At 36.5% G+C, this 24000-nt stretch overlaps 1 protein-coding gene across 2 annotated transcripts in view; it reads right to left on the reverse strand.

The window, feature by feature from the left end:
• The window catches only part of LOC144978645 (myomodulin neuropeptides 1-like), a 132247-nt gene that overhangs the window by 91473 nt on the left and 16774 nt on the right, over positions 1 to 24000 (reverse strand). The window contains exon 2 of one of the 2 annotated variants that reach the window (XM_078924959.1): positions 15900 to 16424. The exons of the other annotated variant lie outside the window; for it this stretch is intronic. Coding sequence (XP_078781085.1) covers positions 15900 to 15927 — 28 coding nt within the window. The 5' untranslated portion in view covers positions 15928 to 16424. The remainder of the gene's footprint in view (positions 1 to 15899; positions 16425 to 24000) is intronic. 2 annotated transcript variants of the gene reach the window in all.

The raw sequence follows: 24000 nt of genomic DNA on the forward strand, positions 1-24000 counted from the left end.
TGCGGCTGACGCCTGGGTTATTCCAGGCTTTCCTTGGAATAGACCCAAGAGACAAATTTCCCCTATGGGAAGAATAAAAGGAATTTTTTATTTTATTACTCCATTCGATTCCAGTGTGAATGAATACCTCGCTATAAATAGTGACCTATATTGTAAGATTGTTAGTAGAAAAATAAGAATGCCTAATAGAATGTATAAAATAGAAATATGATTCTATATGATGATAGCCTGATGAGGGAATAAATGAAATAGGACGAAGAGCATTGAGTATGAAGGATGCGTGGAAATTCTCTATATAAATGATCAAATGAATTTTTTGAAAAACAAAATCTATTTAAATTATAATGGTCTCAATAAATATATAAATAAATAAATAAATGAAAAATGTCAAATTGAAAAGGGCGTTTTGTCACTCTCCCAGCAGTTTAACTGTTATTATTGCTCTCGTGATGACAACATGATGCTTAGATCGTTTTTAAAGGATATTTTTTTGTTGGTTTTTAACCAATTAAGTGCCGTACAGCTTTCGCTTCACACGCAAGGGTCTATGATCGATCCCGGGTACAGTTGAGATTTTTTTGACCCCGTGCGTTGTCCACCCAGCAGTGAATGGGTAGCTGAGTCTTTTAGATTTGGCGGAAAAGTACTTTGCGATAGACTAGCGTCTTATCCAAAGGATAGCAAGCAGTTGCTATTGTCCTTTTTCACGATAAAGAAACCGATATAAAGTCCGGCTCTATGGCCCAATGGATCTGAAGGACTACTTTTTTTTTTAAACTGCTTATTATTTATCATCATCATCATTATCATCATCATCATCATCATCATCATCATCATCATCATCATCATCATCATCATCATCATCATCATCATCCTCCTCCATCATCATCATCATCATAATCATGGCCCTCTCACTCCCATTCGCACACACACTCACACACACAAGCACACACACAAACCCCCCCCACACACATACCCACACACACACACACATACCCACACACACTTGGCCCCTCCCAATCTGTTGTCACTTATACATCGAAGGCTCTACGCTCCATTACCAGTTATTGATTCGTGTTGTCAAACTGGGTAGTTTTCTTCCACAGTAAAAGTCCTGCCTGCCCCAATAAAGCAGAGGAACCACAGGTCATCAATTAGACAGAGTGCTCCCCAGGATTTGTACCCTACAACCTATGGGCCATTGCGGATCCTATTCAACCCTCAGTCAGGAGCAAGTCAAAAGCGATTGGAAGGAATTGAAATAAACCTGTCATCCATCAATCATAACCAAAAAAAAAAAAAAAACCCCGGAAAAAGAACCAACTGAGGTCAGAGGTCGCCGAGTTGACTAACCATTCAATGAATATTCGGAAGACCCATGTTCGACCCCTGCTTTGGCTTGTGGCTTTATTTTTCTTTATTCTTCTTTTTAGTATGTGGTCAAGTGGTATGACATTCGCTTTCGGATAGGAAGGTCCTGAATTCGAGCCTCTCTCGGCGCATTGTTGAGTCCTTAGAAAAGGACTCTCTCACCGTACTCATGTGTAAAATGAGTACATGGCCGTTAACAGCGTTGTCTCTGTCCGGAAAAAATTGTAATATCACCTGACAGGCGTCATGTCTCATTCTACATGTTATGTGTTGCTGTTGGTCTGGGATCCCTCGTAAAGCGCTTTGAGCACATTTAGTGGATATTGCGCTATATAAAAGACAATTGTCTGAATGATGTTGAGGTAAAAAAATATAAATCCATAGTAAAAATGAATATTATGACATTTTGGGTGATCGTACTCGTTTCATGTAATTTCATAAGTGCCCAAGCCCAAACTTTCGTATTTTTTTGTAATAATTTGTAAGTTTTTATTCACTTCTCAGCATCCCGAGACACTATGGGATTGACGCGCCGTGTCAAACATTTGAGACTTGCGGTTAGAAAGTGTACTGAACCAGTTGATTCGGCTCAGAGATTTGCATGGAATAAATCGCTCTCTTTATCAATATTTTAAATAAATGAATAAAAAAATGAATCAAGGATTAAATAGAATCTGCTTTCTCATCCGACAACCTGTCTCTGTTCTACAGCTTCAATTGACAGGTCGTCTTCTGATTGTTTTTATTTCATTTCCGGGTCACCGCATCTCACGTCGTATCCAATTGAATTCGCTGTCCAAAGATATCTGATTTTAATTAACAGATCCTATCAAAACTGACACATGGTTAACACACTAATGTCAACACTCATAAATATATATCCGATATTAATACTGACGCATTTTTTGGAATACAAACCACATAAATACACACAATCTGTCTGTCTGTCTGTCTCTCTCTCTCTCTCTCTCTCTCTCTCTCTCGCTCTCTCCTCCTCTCTCTCTCTCTCTCTCTCGCTCTCTCTCTCTCTCCTATACACACACACACACACACACACACACACACAAACTCAAACATGTTTTGTAATAGGGCAGAGAAGTTGTGACGTCACACCTTCCATTCTTCCGGTTCCAAACTTCTTGGAAGTATGTATGTAGCCAGTCCTTAGTAGGACTAATAATGGATAGTTTACATATTGAATCATAAAGCGGCATAACTAATTTAGTAGCAGGATGTATAGGCAAATTCTGATGACTACGGGACATAAAGGAGCAAGGATGCGTGATTTTAATTGACGACCAGCATATATTGAGACAAGAAAATACGATGACATCCCTCTGAAACCAGAAGATCAATTATAAAAGGTACATATTCAGTCCTCCGGAAGAGTTTGGTTTTACACCTTCAATAAGATTGGAACCAGTTTTTTTTTGACATCATACCTTTGTTCCCTATTAATTGTAATCATAAATATGTACGAGTATAATCTATTGATGAGGTTTTGTGGTCTACTGGTATGACTCTTGGTTTATGACTTTTATATGGTGGTTCTTGTCCCACTGGGGACGGTAAGAGTTGAGTCCTTGGGAAAGTTCTTCAATCACATTTCTCATAGTACTCAGGTGTATAATGAGTACCTGGCTAGAAACAGATTTTTTTTCAGTTAAAGTAAATAAGTATTTTGCAGGTGTATATCTTGTTTTGTGTTTCTGAGAGTTTGGGACTTCTTGTAATGTGCTTTGAGCACAGCCTTATATAAAAAGCTATGGGTTTTATTTATTACTGAATCTAACAACGGCATGATTGGATTTCAATAGAGGTTTTCCTTACACACACGCAGATGCATCAGACCAACGATTTTTTCTCAGCCCACGCTAAATTATTATCACTGTGATGTTTCGATAGAAGACTCCCCCCCCCCCCCCCCCCCCCCCCCCCCCCCCCCCCCCAATCAAATCTTTTCAATACGTCACTTATTTGCATTAAAGTGAAATCATATTACGGATCTGACATCGGGCTTAAATTTAATCTTATACATTTTATTGTCGTTGCTTTTGTTTGTTTGTTTGTTTGTTTGTTTGTTTGTTTGTTTGTTTGTTTTCTGTTGTTATCGTAAATGATCCTGTTATTTTCCTGATTAAAAAATAAAAATCCTCCAGTTTTATTTTTAATATATTATGGTGTAATTGTAAAGGATGTCTACAAGAGAGGCACGAAACCTGGCAACATCCGCCCCGCCGACCTTGAATCCATGGCTTGCTGACCGAGACGTCTGGATGCTCACAGTGAAGAGCAGTATAGAGGTGCACGACAGAAGAAGACAGGATCAGTGGGAGGAAAATAGAACCACGCAGAAAACAGAGAGCAGCATCGGTTGCACTGCAGTACCAGGAGAGGCTGGCGCGGAATTAACATGCAGCAACTGCAAAATACATCTGACTGACTCTACCAGGAGCAAAACTCCATTGTCGTACGAGACAAACGGATGCTCAGAACAAATTGGCAAAATATAAATTTTTAGATAAAAAGCTCTCACTTATCTCACAGAAATCTTTCATAAAATCTGCCCAGAAGCTAAAATTATATATTATAGGGTTTGTTTTTTTTTTTGGTTGTATTTTTAAAAATTATTGACACATTTTAAGTTTGAATAACTCGAGATCAATGCAAGATTTCATCAAACGTTTTTGGCCATATGTACAAAATCTATACAAGTTTTGATTGATATAATTTTTTAAACTGTCCATTGGCAGCTGGGCTATGACGCCATCAGTAGAAAAGGGTAAATTTGACATAAATTAAAATATATTTTGGCTTGTCCGACCTGATTCTCGACAGTTTATTTCATTTAACATGTCAATCTAAGGATAACAACTTGGATCGTTGTCTGGCACTGTAAAATCATTTTCTGTATGACGTCATTACTTGAGCTTTAAATGTGAGGGAATTTTTAAATGAACAGTTCCCAAACCGACGGATCGGCCGAGATGGTCCAATTTCCAGGCCTCCAAGATCACCTGATCTAACCGAACTCGACTTTTTTTTTTATGGCGATAAGCGAAGAGCGGAGAGTTTAGAGCCCCCGTGAGAGACATGAGGCACCTGCTGAAGAGAATATAAGAGAAGCCGTTCTCTCTTGTCACATTGCTCATGCTGCAAAAAAATGGGACTAACTGGAGAGACGCTTTCAGCTTGTCATTTAAAATGGTAGTGGACGATTGTGCAAATACGCGATCACAAGTAAGATATCAGAAAAATCTTTAATAAACATGGATTAATACGATGAAAAAAACAATTGATGACGTTGAGGCTGTTCTTGAGTTATTCAAACCTAAAATGTATCACTGATTTAAAACACAGTCACAGTAAATTACGAGATTTATTTCAAAATTACCCCTTTCTTCTCATGACATCATAACAGCTACCAAATGGCGCACATTGTTAAAACTTTTATCAATTAGAACTTATATAAATTCTGCACCCATGGCAAAAAAAAATCGTTTGATGAAATCTTACATAGATTTGGAGTTATTCAAACCTGAAATGTGTCAATAATAAAACACACACACACACACACACACACACACACACACACACTGTATTACTAATAAACGCCTTTAAAATAGCAATTAACTTTTGATACACATTGAAAAAAAAAAGTAGGCTATTCATCCTTAAATGGCGGACTTCCGTGATTGGAGTCTAGTCCATTGTACATAATATAAATCTAAAGGTGAATTTGTGTGCGTTCATTCGACTTGTTAGTGAGGTAATTTGTGTTAGAGCATAATCTGATGGCATGTTCTTTCGAACAAATGGTGTTTTCGAAGAAAGAATGAATAGAATAGATAGTATTTCCGTAGAGACGAGCCGATGGAAGCTGAGAACACAGAGATGTATGGAGGCAGATTACAACTGGATAATAGAAACAGACTGACAAACTCGAGGTGACGCACATTTCACGGCAAGCGTCCATAGAGACTGGGCAGCCATTATTATTATTATTATTATTATTATTATTATTATTATTATTATTATTATTATTATTATTATTATTATTATTATTATTATTATTATTATTATTATTATTATTATTATTATTTTATTATTATTTATTATCATTATTATTATTATTATTATTATTATTATTATTATTATTATTATTATTATTATATTATTATTATTATTATTATTATTATTATTCATCCTAGTCCACAAATGGCGTTTGTTGCTTTGATAATCACGTTACATTGCATAATTTGTAGTTGTCACTTTGGAATTGATACATTTTACAACAACAGCCACTTCAGATACTTTGGCATTCTTTAGTCTGAAGTCACTGTAAATATTCAAATATAAACCATACAACAACAATATATGGCTCGTGGCCTCGAGTCTGTATTATGTCGGGATAGTTTAGGTGCTAAAAATTAGTTTACAACCATGAATAGTAACCTGGGCTAAGTTTTGTTTTGTGTGTTTCTATTGGTGTGTGTGTGTGTGGGGGGGGGGGGAACTTAATGTCGGTTTTTAAAGAATAAAACTCTAAAATTAAATTGTTCTGGAACTTATTAATTTGAATTTACTTTTTGCCCTTCGGTTGACCCCGACGAAATACCGGATTCCCCGATGGCTTAAATAAAGCAAGTTTACGTGACTGAGCCAGGCGTGTATGCCTCCATCGGCGTCGACTGTAATAGACTGTGTCCATCCATTTTAGTAAAATGGGTAGAATGCAATCAACAAATATCACAAGATATCATCAATATAAAAAGACAGCTACAATAATCGGAAAAAAGACGTAGGCAGAAAAATAATCTGGCAAGAGGCCAAACAGTCCAGTCAAGAATGGGACACAGTCTTATATTTGAAAGTGGACCACGCTATTACTGACATACATTGTAGATGGAATAGACAAACGATATATTCACTATAAATAGTAGTAGTAGTGATAGTCGTAGTAGTAGTTGTTGTTGTACTAGTTGTAGTAGTAGTAGTGGTGGCAGTAGTAAATAGTAGTTAGTAGTAGTAGTAGTAGTAGTAGTAGTAGTAGTAGTAGTAGTAGTAGTAGTAGTAGTAGTAGTAGTAGTAGTAGCAGTAGTAAAAGTAGTAGTAGTAGTAGTAAGAGTAGTTGTTGTCGTACCAGTTGTATTAGTAGTAGTAGTGGTGGTGGTGGTGGTGGTGGTGGTTTAGTTGTAGACGTGACGGTAATAACTAACAGTGATTTAGCTGAAAATGCCAAATTTCAAATAACATGTTTACAAAAAGAAAATTAATCAATGCAAAATATTGACAATGTGGTCGTATCTCGTGACGTCAATGTCCTCTATCTTGGCGAATTGATTGCCGTACATTTTGACCTACGCAAGGAGGAGGGAACACTGTGATTACCGCTATTTAATTTAACTCTCCGTGACGAGAGAACGGAAACCAATCGTTAACCTTCCCTAAGCCCTATACGAATTCAATAAGCCATGTTGATTAAAATGCTACAAGTTTTACTGATTGTGTTGTAACAGAATCGATTTAATCAGTTAATTCTGGAGAAAACACTTATTTAAAAATTCGGCCGGAAAACGTGTTCTTCAAAATCTCAAACCTGGGACCTCGCTCACTTTGATTCAGTAAGTAGACCATTTAACCCAAGCCAATGGACCGGTTTCGAATCTCGATGGAGCCGTTCTCTTTTCCAAAATGTTGGTAATGCTAGTGTGAAGAAAACCTGCATTCAGCCTAGTATATCAAAAATTAATTCAAATTTCAATTGGGCAGAAAAGTCGTAACGTCATACTTCCAACTCTTCCGGTTCCAAAATCATTGGAAGTGTGTATGTGACCGATCCTTCGGTATAGATAGTATGCGCTTGGCTAAGAAGCTCATAACATTGCCATCCGGAAGTATAACGGACCAAGACACAAAACTGTGTGTATCCATAAACGTTATAGTCAGATTAATACAGTTCAGTGAGCATTACTCATAAACGTGGATAGCAAAAAAAACAATAACAAAGACCTGAGTGACGTCATCTTCGAACTATCTATACCAATAATGATTGGTTACATATTGAATCATAAGGTGGCATAACTATTTTAGTAGCAGAATGTGGCTTCTTAGGATTGCAGGACGTAAAAGAGCGAGGATGGATGATTTTCATTTTGAGGACCAGCTTAGACTGGGAAGGTAAGATGTCATTCAGTCCTTCAAAAGAGTGATTTTATAATGCTAATGAGTTTCTTGACACCATACTTTTGTTCCTTATTGGGACACCAATTAGCTGAAAGAGGTTCTCTCAAGTCGCTAAATTATATTGATAGTTCGCGTTGTAGTAAAATGTCAGAACAATCGCACCAACTCACACAATTAATCAGTAGATTTTTACCAATTTTGCGCTATGTGGTCTTGTGGTATGACACTCGATTTCGGATCGGAAGGTCCTGGGTTCGAGCCTCGCTCAACATAGTTGAGTCCCTGGAAAAGACTCTTTACTCACTTTCTCTCAGCGTACTCAGGTGTAAAATGCGTGCCTGGCCGTTAACAGCGTTTTGTCTTTCCGAAAAAAATTGTAATATCGCCTAACAGGCGTCATATCCCGTCCTACATGTTAAGTGTTGCTGTTGTCCGGTGACCCATTGTAAAGCGTTTTGAGCACGTTTAGTGGATATTGCGCTATATAAATTCTCTAGCTTTTTAGGGATGTTTTTTATAAAACGCATAGCATCAATACATTGAGTTTCCAAACCATGTTAATATCGAAGTAGATAATACCATTTTGAGAGGGTGAGTCGGTCACATATTGATACAACCACAGAGCATAATAAATAAACGGTCATCAAAATTCTATGTCACTAATGGACCGATCTACAAAACATCTTCAATATATTTATGTGGGTAATTAAAAAAGATCTTCATAACGTTTGCTATAAATAAAGAGATGCTCAAGAAACACACAGTGAATAACAAAGTAAAGAGAAAAACCCCAAACATTGAATTTTCTTTTAATTGAGGCGGGAAGATCGATGGTGTTTTCTATATATTCAAATTCCACTTTAACCGTTTACCACTTAATGGGTTGACCATAAAAAAGGAACTGAGATGCTTCAGAATTCGATGTAGACTCGAGATCTTTAGCCCGTTAACTGCCGCACTATGGAAAAAAAAAACTCGTATGCCCAGAAAACTCATTCTTCAAATATCGATTGGTTTAACTCACTCAATCCTAGTGATTTTTGCCACTTTTCAATATTGGAACAAATTTACTAAAATGAGCTTGTACATCATAGATAATTTTATTCAACTGCCAAGAGCATGTAAACATTAAAAACATTAGCTTTGATACGACGTCAAGACTTTGTCTCAGAAAAATGTAATAAATAGGCATGGGGTAAAAGTAACCTCGGGCATGCTACGGATATAGTCGGCGTTAGGGTTGAGTGAGTTAAACAATACTCATCTTAGCAAATACTCTCAAATATGGGACTTCGCGATAGACTGATTGAAAGATAGATATATAGATAGATAGATAGGTAGATAGATAGATGGATGATTGGATGGATGGACGAATGGAAGATATATTGATAGATAGATAGATAGATAGATAGATAGATAGAAAGATAGATTGTTTGATAGATAGATAGATAGATAGATAGATAGATAGATAGATAGATAGATAGATAGATAGATAGATAGATGGATAGATAGATGTATAGATAAATAGATAGAGAGATATAGAGAGATGTATAGATTGATAGAGAGATAGATAGATAGATCGATAGATATATATATAGATAGATAGATTGATTGATAGATAGATAGATAGATTGATTGATAGAAAGATAGATAGATAGATGTATAGATAGATGTATAGATAGATAGATAGATAGATAGATAGATAGATAGATAGATAAATAGATAGATAGATAGATAGATAGATGTATAGATAGATAGATAGATAGATAGATAGATAGATAGATAGATAGATGTATAGATAGATAGATAGATGTATAGATAGATAGATAGATAGATAGATAGATAGATAGATAGATTGGGGTGAGAGAAAGCATTGAGGACGTGCCAACAACGAGAACATGGCTATGACATTGTGAAGTCACATCCTGTACAAGGGATGACACAAACACCCCAGCGAGAACCAATTAAAACAATCCAAATCATTTTAATGATTCGGTGCATCAGCCAGAACTCAATCAATCTTTCAACCGGATGTTACAAAATGCACGTCCTGCCTACAAAATAATAGTATTGTGTGTTACGAATGCGTGGGATGTGAATGAGACGATGAAACGGCAGGATTACGCAGGGTGAGGAGGTGAGTGAGGGAGCGCGGGGTGGGGTTGGGGGTAATGAGAATGTGTGAGCAGTGCTCAGAGGTGTAGATATCAGTTTGCACTTTCAGTTCTATTTTCTGAAACGCCTCGCCAGTTAGTCGTTTATAGAAGGAACGAAGTTGACGTCATTCAGCTCCTTTTTATAATTTTTAGGTAGCCAGTTAATGATTTAGTTCACACTTAATTATATCAGATTATAGATAGTATGCGCTTGGCTAAGAAGCCATCCGGAATTATAACGAACCAACACACAAAACTCTGTGTATCCATGAACTTTTATAGTCTGGATAATACAGTTTAGTGGGAATTAATCATAAACGTGGATGGCAAAAATCAATAACAAAGACCGGAGTAACGTTAACTTCGTTCTATCTATAAAAACGTTAAAGGTCACATACAGGGTTGTGTGCTATTGTGTTTGATTTGGCTGGCGGATGTTGTGAGTATTTCGCCTAAAAGGATAGCATCAATAGATAATGGTATGCATTTAAGTAAAATACAAAGATATGTCCGCCAGATCAAGAGGGAACGACAGCAGTGTGACGCCAAAATACTGGTTTTAGTCTCATTTAAAAAGTAAACCCAGTTATGCGGAGGACTGGATACCTTTACATAGTATAACTGATTTTCTGATTTCAGAGTGATGGCATCTTGTTTTCTAGCCTAAATTAATGCTGGTCGTCAATCCTGATCATACATCCTCGCTCTTTTATGCCCGTAATCATAGGAATTTCCCAATACTAAAATAATTATGCCACCTTATGATTCAATATGGAACCTATAGATAGTATGCGCTTGGTTAAGAAGCTCATAACATTGCCATCCGAAGTATAAGGGACCAACACACAAAACTGTGTGTATCCATGACCGTTTATAGCAAGGTTAATACAGTTCAGTGAGCATTACTCATAAACGCGGATGGCAAAAAACAATAACAAAGACATGAGTGGCGTCATCTTCGAACTATCTATAACAAAAAATGAAGTGAGTAGGAAAGTGCCAGATGACAACAGGGAAAAAAAAACTTCGCGGCGGCGGTGGGGCTCGAACCCGGGACCTTACTGGTACGTTGACCATCGTGGATAGTTCATACGGTAAAGTCACGATCTCCCCGGCCAGGTGGAGTTGTCGAGCCACCATCGCCGCCGTGAAATTGTTATTCTCTATTGTATTCTGGTATGTTCCTACTCACTTCATTTCTTGTTATTATCAACATAAGTGCCTGCTCCACTCACTTTTCTGAATATGTAACCTGTTAGTCCTCCTGAGGACTGGTTGCACACTTCCAATGAGTTTTGAATCGAACGAGTGGAAGGTGTGACGTCATGACTTGTGCTTTCCATTGACCAATAGATTTTTTAAAAATTGATCTTTTATATAGAGCAAAATCCATTAAACGTGCTCAAAGCGCTTTACAAAGAGTCCCTGACCAATAGCAACACGTAATATATAGAATAAGACGATATTACAATTATTTTTTTTCCACAGAGACAACGCTGTTGACGGCCAGGTACTCATTTTACACTTGAGTACGGTGAGAGAATGTGAGTAAAAAGCCTTGTCCAGGACTCAACTATGCGTAGAACGAGGCTCGAACCCTAGACCTTCCGATCCGAAAGCGAGTATCATACCACAAGACCACATAGCCACACAAAATCAAATTAAACCAATCAAACGATATCACAGGGTGTGTGACACACCCTCGAACCTGCTCGGACAAACATAGCTGGATGTTTACTAAAAGTAGAATAAATGAAGATGACGTCACGTAGCTCTTGTTGTGAGTATTATACCAAAACGCATAGCCTCAATAAACGCTAAAAATAACACATAGTTTATGTGTCGGCATTTTTTTAACCCGACGGGCAAATAAATAATGTGAGTAAAATAATTAAATGCAAAATATCAATAATAACTTTATGTATAGCCTCGTCTTAAGAGAAATCTTTGAGTATGCTGTTAAACCTACAAAGATTAACTTACTCAACCCGAACACCGACTACATCCGTAATATACCCAGGGTAACCCCATGCCTATTTATTACATTTTCGGAGACAAATTATAGGCGTAATATCAAACCTAATATTCTTAATTTTACATGTTAAAGGTAGTTGAAGATCTGCTCATTTTTAATACATTTTCCCTCCAATTTTGAAAAGCAACAAAAATCTCTAGGATTGAGTGAGTTAAAATACTGCCCAACTCCGAAATAGCAGATTTAAAAAATTTTAGCCACAAAACTCTTGAACATCGATCGATTTAAATGACCCTTATCTTCTCAAAAACTCTCTAGGAACTCGTCAGGGAAGTCCTAGGTTTGATAGTGTTTGAAAAATGTGAGGTTCATTTTGATGGATCGATATTTGAAGGCTGAGTTCCCTGGCCAATTGTTATTTTACAAAATGTGTTTTTTCCAAGTCCGAAAGTATAAAATAGTCGCTATCAACGAAGGAAATCAGAGATGTCAAATAAATAACTGCTTTGCGACACAGACTTCCGCTTGGCTGCAATTGTAACTCCGCCATTGTCTTTGTTGTGTTTTGAAAATGAAAGTATTTTATGGCAGTTGTGTCTTGTATAAATTCCCTTTATTTATCCCTATGAGAAAATCGTCTTTTAATCGCCAAAGCACCGGGAAATTTCAGGCAATGTGGTCTTGTGGTCTTTTTCGGATCGGAAGGTCCTGGGCTCAGACCTCGCTTGGCGCATAGTTGAGTCCTTGGAAAAAGCTCTTTACTCATTCATTAATTCTCTCACCGTAAACTCAGGTGTAAAATGAATACCTGGCCAACAGCAACACGTAATATATCGAACGAGACATGACCCCTGTTTGGCGATATTCCATTTTTTTTTCAGACAGAAACAACGCTGTTGACGGTCAGGTACTCATTGTACACCTGACTACGGTGATAGAAAGTGAGTAAAGAGCCTTTTCCAAGGACTCAATTATCGCCGAGCGAGGATCGAACCCAGGACCCAGCATGCCCTCGGTTACCGACATTGAAACGACCGTCTTGACATAATACAATGTGAGTGTTCGTATATATTTTATTTTAAATGCTCTAATTAATATTATCCAGCACTCTTGTAAATACAAGTACCCACCAACACTCATATATATATATATATATGTATATATATATATATATATATATATATATATATATATATATATATATATATACATATATATGTGTGTGTGTGTGTGTGTGTGTTTTGTGTTTATATATATATGTTTATATCCAATCCACTATCTTGTCCGCTTTTTTGTGTGTATTTGTGAATCTTTAAGACTGCATGTGCGTGGCTGTGTGTATGTATGTTTGTAATTGAAAATCTTCTTCCATTTCCACACATTTTCTTGCGTGCTCGATATTTCTTTTATTAAATTATTTCCTTTTGTCTTGTAGTTCTTGGTACAATGGAACAACAATATCATTTTTGTCTGGATTCTGTTTGTTTTTTTTTCTCCCCAACTGTCAGGAAATTGAGGATAACAGGGCAGAAAACCACCTTGCAGGAAATTTCGAAGGTTTTGTTGTTCTAGTTCCGGTTGTAACTTAAGTGCATAACAAAGGAAGAACTAGAAACAGAATTGTGTGATTTAGTAGTCTTGATTTTTTTTACCTCGGGAAGAGGAGGAGGAGGAGGAGGAGGAGGAGGAGGAGAGGAGGAGGTGGAGGAGGATGAGGAGGAGAAGGAGAAGTAGAAGAAGAAGAAGGAGAAGTGGTAGTAGTAGTAGTAGTAGTAGTAGTAGTAGTAGTAGTAGTAGTAGTAGTAGTAGTAGTAGTAGGAGGAGGAGGAGGAGGAGGAGAAGAAGAAGAAGAAGAAGAAGAAGAAGAAGAAGAAGAAGAAGAAGAAGAAGAAGAAGAAGAAGAAGAAGAAGAAGAAGGAGAAGAGCCCAAGAAAGAAAAGAAGAAGAAGAAGAAAGAAGAAGAAGAAGAAGAAGAAGAAGAAGAAGAAGAAGAAGAAGAAGAAGAAGAAGAAGAAGAAGAAGAAGAAGAAGAAGAAGAAGAAGAAGAAAAAGAAGAAGAAGAAGAAGAAGAAGAAGAAGAAGAAAAGAAGAAGAAGAAGAAGAAGAAGAAGAAGAAGAAGAAGAAGAAGAAGAAGAAGAAGAAGAAGAAGAAAGAAGAAGAAGAAGAAGAAAAGAAGAAGAAGAAGAAGAAGAAGGAAAAGAAGAAGAAAGAGAAGAAGAAGAAGAAGAAGAAGAGACTCGTCTAAAACCACCCCCACAGCTGTCCCCATCACCATTATTGATATTTGAAATGGATTTAACCGACGTGTACTTATTTGCAGGTCTGATAACCCAAATTGTTATGGGCTCATTGTTATAATGAAAATACTCCCAAACCGACGCATAGTATAATTGCCCATTACAACAATGTTAAATCAAGCCCATGGAGTTCGTTGAAGATGATGCCCACGGACAGAGGAAGATGGAGATCCTTTGTTGTTTCCCTACATGCCAACACTGTCGTACTCTGGAAAAACACATATTTTAAAAAAAATTGGCCAGAAAACTCGTCCTTCAAATATCGATCGATTTAAATGACTCTCATCTTGGCAAAAATCTCTCCAACCCGGGGCTTCGAGAGATTTTTGCCAAGAAGAGAGTCATTTCAATCGATCGATATTTGAAGGACGAGTTTTCTGGCCAAATGTTTAAATATGAGTTTTTTTCCAGAGTACGACAGAACAGGCATAATGGGCCGGAAGTAAGTTACAACATTAGAGTTAATATCGGTGTCTTCATGACGGGAGAACGTTTTGTTTCTCCTACGTCAAGTAACATATTTTCTATGTGGCCTAGTAGTATGACACTCGCTTTCGCATCGGAAGGTCCTGTGTTCGAGCCTAGCTCGGCGCATAGTTGAGTCCTTGAAGATGGCTCTTTACTCATATTCTCTCACCGTACTTAGGTGTAAAATGGATACCCGGTCGTTAACAGCATTGTATCTGTGTCCGAAACAAATTGTAATATCGCCTAACAGGCGTCATGTGCCGTTCTAAAAGTTAAATGTTGCTGATGGCCATTGAGTGGATATTGCTCAAGATAAAAGGTCAATTTAAATAATATTTTCTGTAATTCTTATCACTTTAATTGTAAACTCTTTTCACCCTCATCTGGTTAGTTCCGACGTGTGGGCACATATTTCCAGGTCTGATAACCCAATGCTATTATGGGCCTGTTTTGATATTGTTGTAGTGGATGATAATAGTCCGAGTTGGTTTTTAGAGCATTTCTTGCACAACAATGAGCCCATAACAGTATTGGATTTTCAGACCCTGTATATACGTTCACGTCATTTCTGACAAAAAGGAAAATGATTCTGCTTGAAGCTCGGAGAAAAAAAAATTAGCATTGAATAGAAACTTCAATTTAATGAACGAAAGCATACAGTTTGGATTTTTCGCATTTCCCCTTTATCAACAAAACACGAGGAGTGAATTGCTACAGACGAATGGGAGATGTGAGAATGGCGTTGTTAAGGTGAATAAACATTGAATTGTGCGACTTTGTGGTCTTGTGATATGACACTCGCTTCGGATCTGAATGCCGCCTAACAGGTGTCAGTCATGTCATAAATGTTAAATGTTGCTGTTGACCAGGGACCCCTTGTAAAGCGCTTTGAGCACGTTTAGTGGATATTGCGCTGTATAAAAGCTCAATTCTTTAAAAAGAATAAACAAAACAATGTTGGAACAACCTATACAACGCCATTGATGTGATGTTTCATTCATCATCGTTTGTTGATAACGGGGAAACCCGAAACGTCCACGTTTTCTGTTTTTGTTTATTATATTTTCTATTGTCATTTCCGACATAATATCAGGTTGACGTACTGTGTCACATTATATCAAATAAAAAGTCTAGATACAAAGTCAATATATTGTATTGTTATAAATGTGTAACCAATTGACAAATTGCCACTTTTTAAAGGACAATAAAGATCTGTTATTGTCATTATTATTATTATTATTATTATTATTATTATTATTATTATTATTATTATTATTATTATATATTATTATTATTATTATTATTATCATTATTATTATTATTATTATTATTATTATTATTATTATTATTATTATTATTATTATTATTATTATTATTATTATTATTATTATTATTATTATTATTATTATTATTATTATTATTATCATTATTAGATCTGTACTCACCACTTGGACTATGGAAGACAACGAACATCAATAGGAGAGAAACTGCTGGGCGTGCATGGTCGACTTTTTAGACGATATCGGGTTGATATTGGGTTGATATTGGGTTGATATTGGGTTGATATTGGGTGGTGGACTGGCACTAAACTCAACGACGATGATGATGACCACAGCAACGATGAACAACGGACGACGGTGGGTGGGTGGGTGGGTGGGGTCAGTGTGAATCCTACCAACTTAAATCTGATAAGTGTCAACTTTTAGATATAATTGTAATTCACAGACCAAGTTATAATCGGATTCTTGTCGCAGGTCTTGGCCAGTTTCTTTCAGATTACCTTTTTCTTATTTCGTTCCGTCCTCTTGAACACTTGGTGATTTTGAATTTTTGAAGAAAAAAAAAATTGGGCACTTTTTTTTTGTTTTGTTTTTCTTAATTTGATTGTTGTCTTGTTGCAAATTTCAGTTGTATGACGGTGGTTTTCTTTCCCCTTGTTCGGAATGTTTCAATTTATAATTCGTTTCAATCTGTGAAATGAAAAAAACAACAACAATAATTTATGAGAAGTATGCATTTTATAATTACTATTGATGGGCGTCCGGTTGTTCTGACAGTGCTCAATTAATTAACAATTCAGAGCATTATAAAGTGAGTAAAAATCAACACTTAAATGATCACAGGAAGATCAACCAAATAAAGAGAAGCAGCGAGTGTCGAAACGGCGGTTTTGGATATATAGATGTATATATATATATATATATATATATATATATATATATATATATATATATAAATATAAATATATATATACTTATATATATATATATATATATATATATATATATATATATATATATATATATATGTATATATATATAAAACACTAAAAAGAATAATAATATCTAATAACAATAATAAAGTGTTCGTCTATAGCCCTAAATGCCAAAGCGCTTTCCAATTATATATACTTGTCAAACGATAAACACACTCATACCGAGCAAAACAGACACACACAACAGTTGCAGTCTGGCACTTTCCTACTCACTTCATTTCTTTATACAATGCCTTGAAAAACCCCGCCAACTCGTGTATAACATAATTTATTTTAAGTAGAAATCATAAGCGGCTCAAGGCTAAACGCTTTTGTAGGAATATATCGGAAATCTCTTAGCTTAGTGCGTTTTAATATTGTGTGTGTTTGGGGAGGGGGGGGGGGGAAGAGGGGGCTCAAAGCCAGGACCATTCGTTCTGAAGGCAGCAGCCTCTTATGGTTCTCACACTACTATGTTATGACGATCGACCCAATCAGCAAAGTCCGGTCCGCACTCGTGCACCGTCGCGAACCCCCCGGTAGCATCGTCACAGCACACCGTTCGACTAGATGCTCTGCCGTCTCAGGTTCTTGCCCACAGCGGGTACATGTTGGACAGTTAGAAAGACCCCACCGATGAAGCGCACTGGCCGTGAGGCAGCTCCTCGACCGAAGCCGATTCGCCGTCACCCAGTGTCTCCTCTTACTGGAATCAAAGCCTGGCAACTTCTCAACAAGCTTAGAGGAGGTAACGTCCCCGCCCCACGAGGATTGAATTCGTCCAAACCGACTTCCATCTCGTATGTGCAGCTCTCGACGTAGTCAGGGATTCTGCGTACAAGGGTTGCCGGGAAGGCGAATGTTATACCACAAGAAAATTTTGCCTCACACATTCACATCATTCAGCAAATTGTGAGATTTAGTTTGGCATTGTTTCTAAAATCAATTTGGCCACCCAGCTTTTGACGTGATTGAAATAGAAATTAACCAGTTAATCGCTGTCCGCTGATATCACAGGTCTTGTTAAGGTCCCAGGGTTGAGAGTTCTTGCCAATACGAGGGTCATTCAAATCGATATTTGAAAGGATCATTTTCCAAGATTTTTCTACAGAGAGGAACTACAAAATATCTCTGTCGTCAATCTGGAATCTAGTAATATGTTTATGTCTTTTATATTTTTAGTTGTTGACTGAAGAAGGGGTTTGAGCCCGAAAAGTTACATGTTTAGTATTTTGTTCTTTTTTGAAGCTGTTATATTCATGTTTGTTTATTACGATATTTGGAGGACGAGTTTTCTGGCCACACTTTTAAATACTTGTCTTTCCAGAGTTAGGCAGTTAAATAAATAGAAATTTTAAATAGAGCTTTTATATAGAGCAATACCCACTAAATGTGCTCAAAGCGCTTTACAAAGAGTATCTGGCCAACAACAACACTTAACATGTAGGACGGGACGCCTGTTAGGCGATATTTCAATTTTTTTCGACAGAGACAACGCTGTTGACGGCCATGTACTCATTTTACACCTGAGTACGGTGAGAGAATGTGAGTAAAGATCCTTTTCCAAGGACTCAACTATGCGCCGAGCGAGGCTCGACCCAGGACCGTCTGATCCGAAAGCGATTGTCATACCACTTGACCACATAGCCGCACAAAGTAAACATATTAAACGATCGTTAATGGTTATAATGTATTGCAATAGTAATGTTATGGTTGTTTGCTGTATCGACACAACAAGAGTGTAGAACAGGGAATGGGATGGATGGATTATGGCATAGCATGGAGCTGATAACGGACATCGTGATGGCAAAGGTCTCGAACTAATATGTCAACAACAACAATACAATTACTATGACGACTAATGATCCTGTTCATGATCATGAAGATAATACTTTTACTACTACTACTACTACTACTACTACTACTACTACTACTACTACTATACTACTATACTACTACTACTACTACTACTACTACTAATAATAATAATAATAATAATAATAATAATAATAAAACCGATAATGATGATGATGATGATGATGATGATGATGATAATGATGATGATGATGATAATGGTGATGATGATGATGATGATAATAATAATAATAATAATAATAATAATAATAATAATAATAATAATAATAATAATAATAATAATAATAATAATAATAATAATAATAATAATAATAATAATAATAATAATATGGTAATAACAATTTACTTATGCTAATACAAGAACGCCTATCAGGCTACTTGTACTGCATTAACATAAGATAAAATCTTTGTTCAAAGGGTCAATAAATGAACCATTGCAAAATCGAACGAGATGGAACCACAGGATGTTCTATATTATCTATAAATGTTCACATATTTATTAGTATCAACATATCATTGACTTTTCTTAAAAACATGCGTACACCCACAAAATTATCATTTTTCTCACAGTTTCATATTGTGTCTATTTGCGAGTGGATTGTTGCTATGCGTTTAGCTAAAATACTCACACCTTCTGGCAGCTGGATATAACACTCAAAACTATATGTAACGTTGAGCGTTATAGAAGTCTGATTGATAGAACAAAGTTGATGTAAACTTAAGTCTTTGTCATTGTTTTTTTTTTTGCCATCCATGTTTATGATTAATTCTCACTAAACTGTATTAACCAGACTTTTAACGTTCAAGGTTACACACAGTTTTGTGTATTGGACCGTTACATTTCCGGATGGCAATGTTGTGAGTTTCTTAGCCAAGCGCACAGCATCTATAGTTTAATGAGGAGGCATCATTAAAATGACTGTCTTAAAACAATAACAAGTAGCTGAATTACCTCATTCTCCTTCCTTTCCTTTGTGTGTGTGTGTCTGTGTGTATGTGTGTGTGTATGTGTGTGTGTGACGTGTGTGTTTGTGTGTGTATATCTGAGGCAAAAATTGTGTCTTTCCCTGAGCACACCGATATTGTGTCGCCTGTAATTAAACAGTATGACGCATTTATCCCAACCACGTTTTCGGAAATTGACTGTCAGAATACGTTTGGTGAACACCACAGTAAATATCTATTTCCTTCTGGATTCCATTCATGAATGGAAGTAAAAAAGATGAAAACAAAACAAACAAGAATCTTTGAATTGGAGCAGATTTCAATCAACTATTATAGATTTACTTAAGGGAAACTGAGTCAAGAGTCGAGTTGAGTAAACATTTATCCTTTCGAGCCATCTGAATTAAAGGACCGGAATGTATTCCTATTAAACAGTAGATTTTTGAGAAATCAAAACATGGAATTTGAAACTCACCTTTACACGTGCTCGGACAAACATAGTTGGTTGTTTATAAACGATAACGTGAATTGACTCGATCTCATTCTTATCATTGCCATTGTTTTCATACCCCCAAATGGGTGACTAGTCATCACACGATTTTTCTAGATCATTTTATAAACGTTTTAGTTTACACATGGTTATAGATAGAATGCGCTTGGCCAAGGAGTTCACAACATTGTCATCCGGAAGTATAACGGAACAACACACAAACTATGTGTAACCATGAACTTTTATAGTCTGGTTAACACAGTTTAGTGAGAACAACTCACAAACGCGGATGGCAAAAACAATAACAAAGGCCTGAGTGACGTCATCTGCATACTATCTATATTTATCAAGCGGTAGAACAGTGGGAATTTTACTTAGACATATACCATTGAAAGTAAAACCTGTGTAGTTTGCTATGTTAACCAATCACTGCCTTTGTTTACATTATGACGACTGTCCGAGGGGCGTTTTTATCTAAGTGTCTATTATCCTTTCGAGCCATTTGGTTCAAGGGACCGGAGTGTATCCCTATAGATAGTTCGAAGATGACGCCAATCAGGTCTTTGTTATTGTTTTTTGCCATCCGCGTTTATGAGCAATGCTCACTGAACTGTATTAACCCGACTATTAACGTTCATGGATACACACAGTTTTGTGTGTTGGTCGTTATACTTCCGGATGGCAATGTTATGAGCTTCTTAGCCAAGCGCATACTATCTTTTGTCCTATAGATAGTTCGAAGTTGACGCCACTCAGAATTAACGACGGAAATTACAATCAGATCATAACATAACATGATAAAGGTTAATTTCGGATTATAGATAGAACGAAGTTGGCGTCACTCAGGTCTTTGTTATTGTTTTTTGCCATGAGTAATTCTCACTAAACTGTATTAACCAGACTATAAACGTTCATCGTTAAACACAATTTTGTGTGTTAGCCCGTTATACTTCCTGATGGCAATGTTGTGAGCTTCTTAGCCAAGCGCATAGTATCTATATCCTTTCAATTACTTCTAAATAAGTTGGCGCAACAAACCGACATCCGGAAACAATATTAGCGCCAATTGAACACAACAGCATTCCTCCCGACACTACTATTCTATACAGAATTTCTCCCTGAAGAATCCATCAAAATACCAACGTATGGATGAAATAACGTTGTAGGAGGAAATATGATGTGAGGATAATAAATAATTCGCTGCAAGAAACCGTCGAGCACTCTACGTGATTCCAACTAATTCCCCTAAACAATATATTTATATATATATATATATATATATATATATATATATATATATATATATATATATAATGGTAACATAAAATTAAATACTAAAATCAAATTATACACAACCCTTATAAAATCCGTGCTTATATACAACTTCGGAACATGGACACTGACTGGAGCCGAAGAGCAAAGATTAGACAGATTCCATAGAAAACAACTGAGAAGAGTCCTGAATATACAATACCCCACAAAAATAAGCAATAAAACACTTTATGAAAAATGCAATGAAAGACCCTTATCCATTCAAATCCTGGAGGCAAGATGGCGCCTTTTTGGACATATACTCAGGAGAGATGTAAATATACCAGCTAATAAAGCCATGAATGCTTTTTCCACCCCATCCGGACACATAGAAATATCAAGGTAGACCACCCACGTCAATTTATATTGTCATCAATAGAGACTTAAAACGCCTTCAAAAGAACAAAGTATTAAAATCAATAGAAGACCTCACGAAACTAGCATCCACAGCAAAAGACCGTGAACAGTGGAAGGAAATGACCGAATTATTAGAGAGGCAGCCGAGGCGTCCTGATCGGATGATTAGGAAGCGAAAGGCCTTAAGTCAAGTAAGTCAAATCATATGTATATATATATTGCAATGGCATGGTTCAGTGATGCATTTCACCGGCTTAAATTCTTTTTTTTTTTTCAATTTGGCGTGAAAAACTTTACTTAAATAATGAATATATTAAAGCGGCCTAAAAATTTTCTATAAAAACTACTAATTTGAGACAGTTTTTTCAAATTATGGCTAATCTCAATTATTCGATATTTTGACAAAAACCGTTCCGGCCAAAATAAATCTACGCTTTAATTATGATTAGAATCGCAAAAGTTTGAAAAAATAACGACCAGGGTAGGTCAAGCGGCTCTTCTCTTTATTCTTAGTATTTTGTCCGTGCCCGACGTCTTTATCCGGAAGACGGCAGAGGACAGCAGTGCCGGGTGATCGGAGTCAGTCGCCGGTGTGGGTTAACCCTAAGGGTCTCCTTGTTATCGATCAAAGTTACATTACAAACCATGACACCACATGGTTTACCCGATAATAGAATGGAACATGTATTGTCGTTGTTTGGCTGTACAGTAGCAATGAAGTTGTTGGGCTGTGCGTGTTGGGAGTTCTTGGAAATTATAAATAACAATGTGAAATTGAATGTAAGCTTCAATTTGATATATGAAAACAGATGAAATGGACATTTCGGGTTTCTCCTTTATCTACAGCGAAACAATTATTAGAACTTAAGGAGATAGCCCAGGCATTAAGATCAATGCTGAGAATATCAATAATATAAGATATGCAGATGACACAGCACTAATTTCAGACTCAGAAGAAAATTCACAACTACTCCTCAATAAAATAGTCACAGAGAGTGAACGTATGGGGTTATACATAAATGTAAAAAAGACAGAATGCATGGTTGTATCAAGGAGAGAAAGAAATCCAATATGCAACTTAATAAGCAATGGAAAAACTATAAAACAAGTTCAGGCATTTAAATATCTTGGATACATAATAACTTCAGATGGCAGATGCAACACAGAAATAAATCGAAGAATCGCAATAGCTAAAGATAGTTTTAATAAAATGAGTCTAATTTTTAAAAACCACAATATCTCAATGACAACAAAACATAGGGTTTTGAAGGCCTACGTATGGTCAGTATTATTATATGGCTGCGAAAGCTGGACAATTACAGAAGACATTAGAAAGAAACTGGAGGCAGCAGAAATGTGGTTTCTTAGAAGGATGTTAAGAATCTCATGGACAGAGAAGAAAACTAATGAAGAAGTATTAGAGCAAGCTGAAACTAAAAAGCTACTAATTCGTACAATAAGAAAATGACAAATGCAATTTTTAGGACACCTAAATCGACATAAATGTAGTGAACATCTTGCTCTCACAGGAAAGATAGAAGGTAAAAAGAGTAAAGGTAGACCAAGAAAAACATATTTGAATGGTTTGAACAGCTGGGTGACAAAGAAAGAGAAGAGTAATATTAGTTTTCTGAGGTTATCTGATCAGAGAGATGAATGGCGTATCATGATCACCGATGTCTGGCACAGACTTGGTACTTGAAGACCCTTATCAACATAACAGGATGCATGAAACACTACAGACGAATGAGACAGATAAAGATCATACACAATTGATCAGAACAATACTCATGAATATTTCATTATTTTCACCAACTGGGTCATGTCTTCTACTCTTCCAGTTCCAAAGTCCTCGGAAGTGTAATATGTAACCAGGCCTTCGCAGGACAAATGATAAATAGGTTACATATCAAATCTTGAGGTGGCAGAACTATTTTAGTAGTGGGATGAATAAGCGGTTCTTAAGACTACGAGACGTAAAAGACCGAGGATAGATGATTTTTATTGACACCCAGCATATATTTAGACTAGAAAAGAAAATGCCATTAATCTGAAACCAGAAGGTATGTACACTCTGTCCTCCAGAGGAGTGGTTTTACACTTCCAATGAGATTGGAACCAGTTTTCTTCCCTATTGATGGCATTAGTTTAATGAAATGCTCCCCAGCTCCTACCCCCATTTCTCACGACCAAAACAATGTGTAACCTTAAAGCTGGCTGTCAAAAAACAATTACACAAAGAGCTGAATGACGTCAACTTCATTCATTCTTTAGACACGAAGAGCATGTAAAATACCCAAAGACCTGATTTACG

The sequence above is a fragment of the Berghia stephanieae genome, chromosome 8, assembly GCF_034508935.2.
Source record: "Berghia stephanieae isolate SIO BIC M18660-M18661 chromosome 8, UCSD_Bste_1.3, whole genome shotgun sequence".
NCBI lineage: Eukaryota > Metazoa > Mollusca > Gastropoda > Nudibranchia > Aeolidiidae > Berghia > Berghia stephanieae.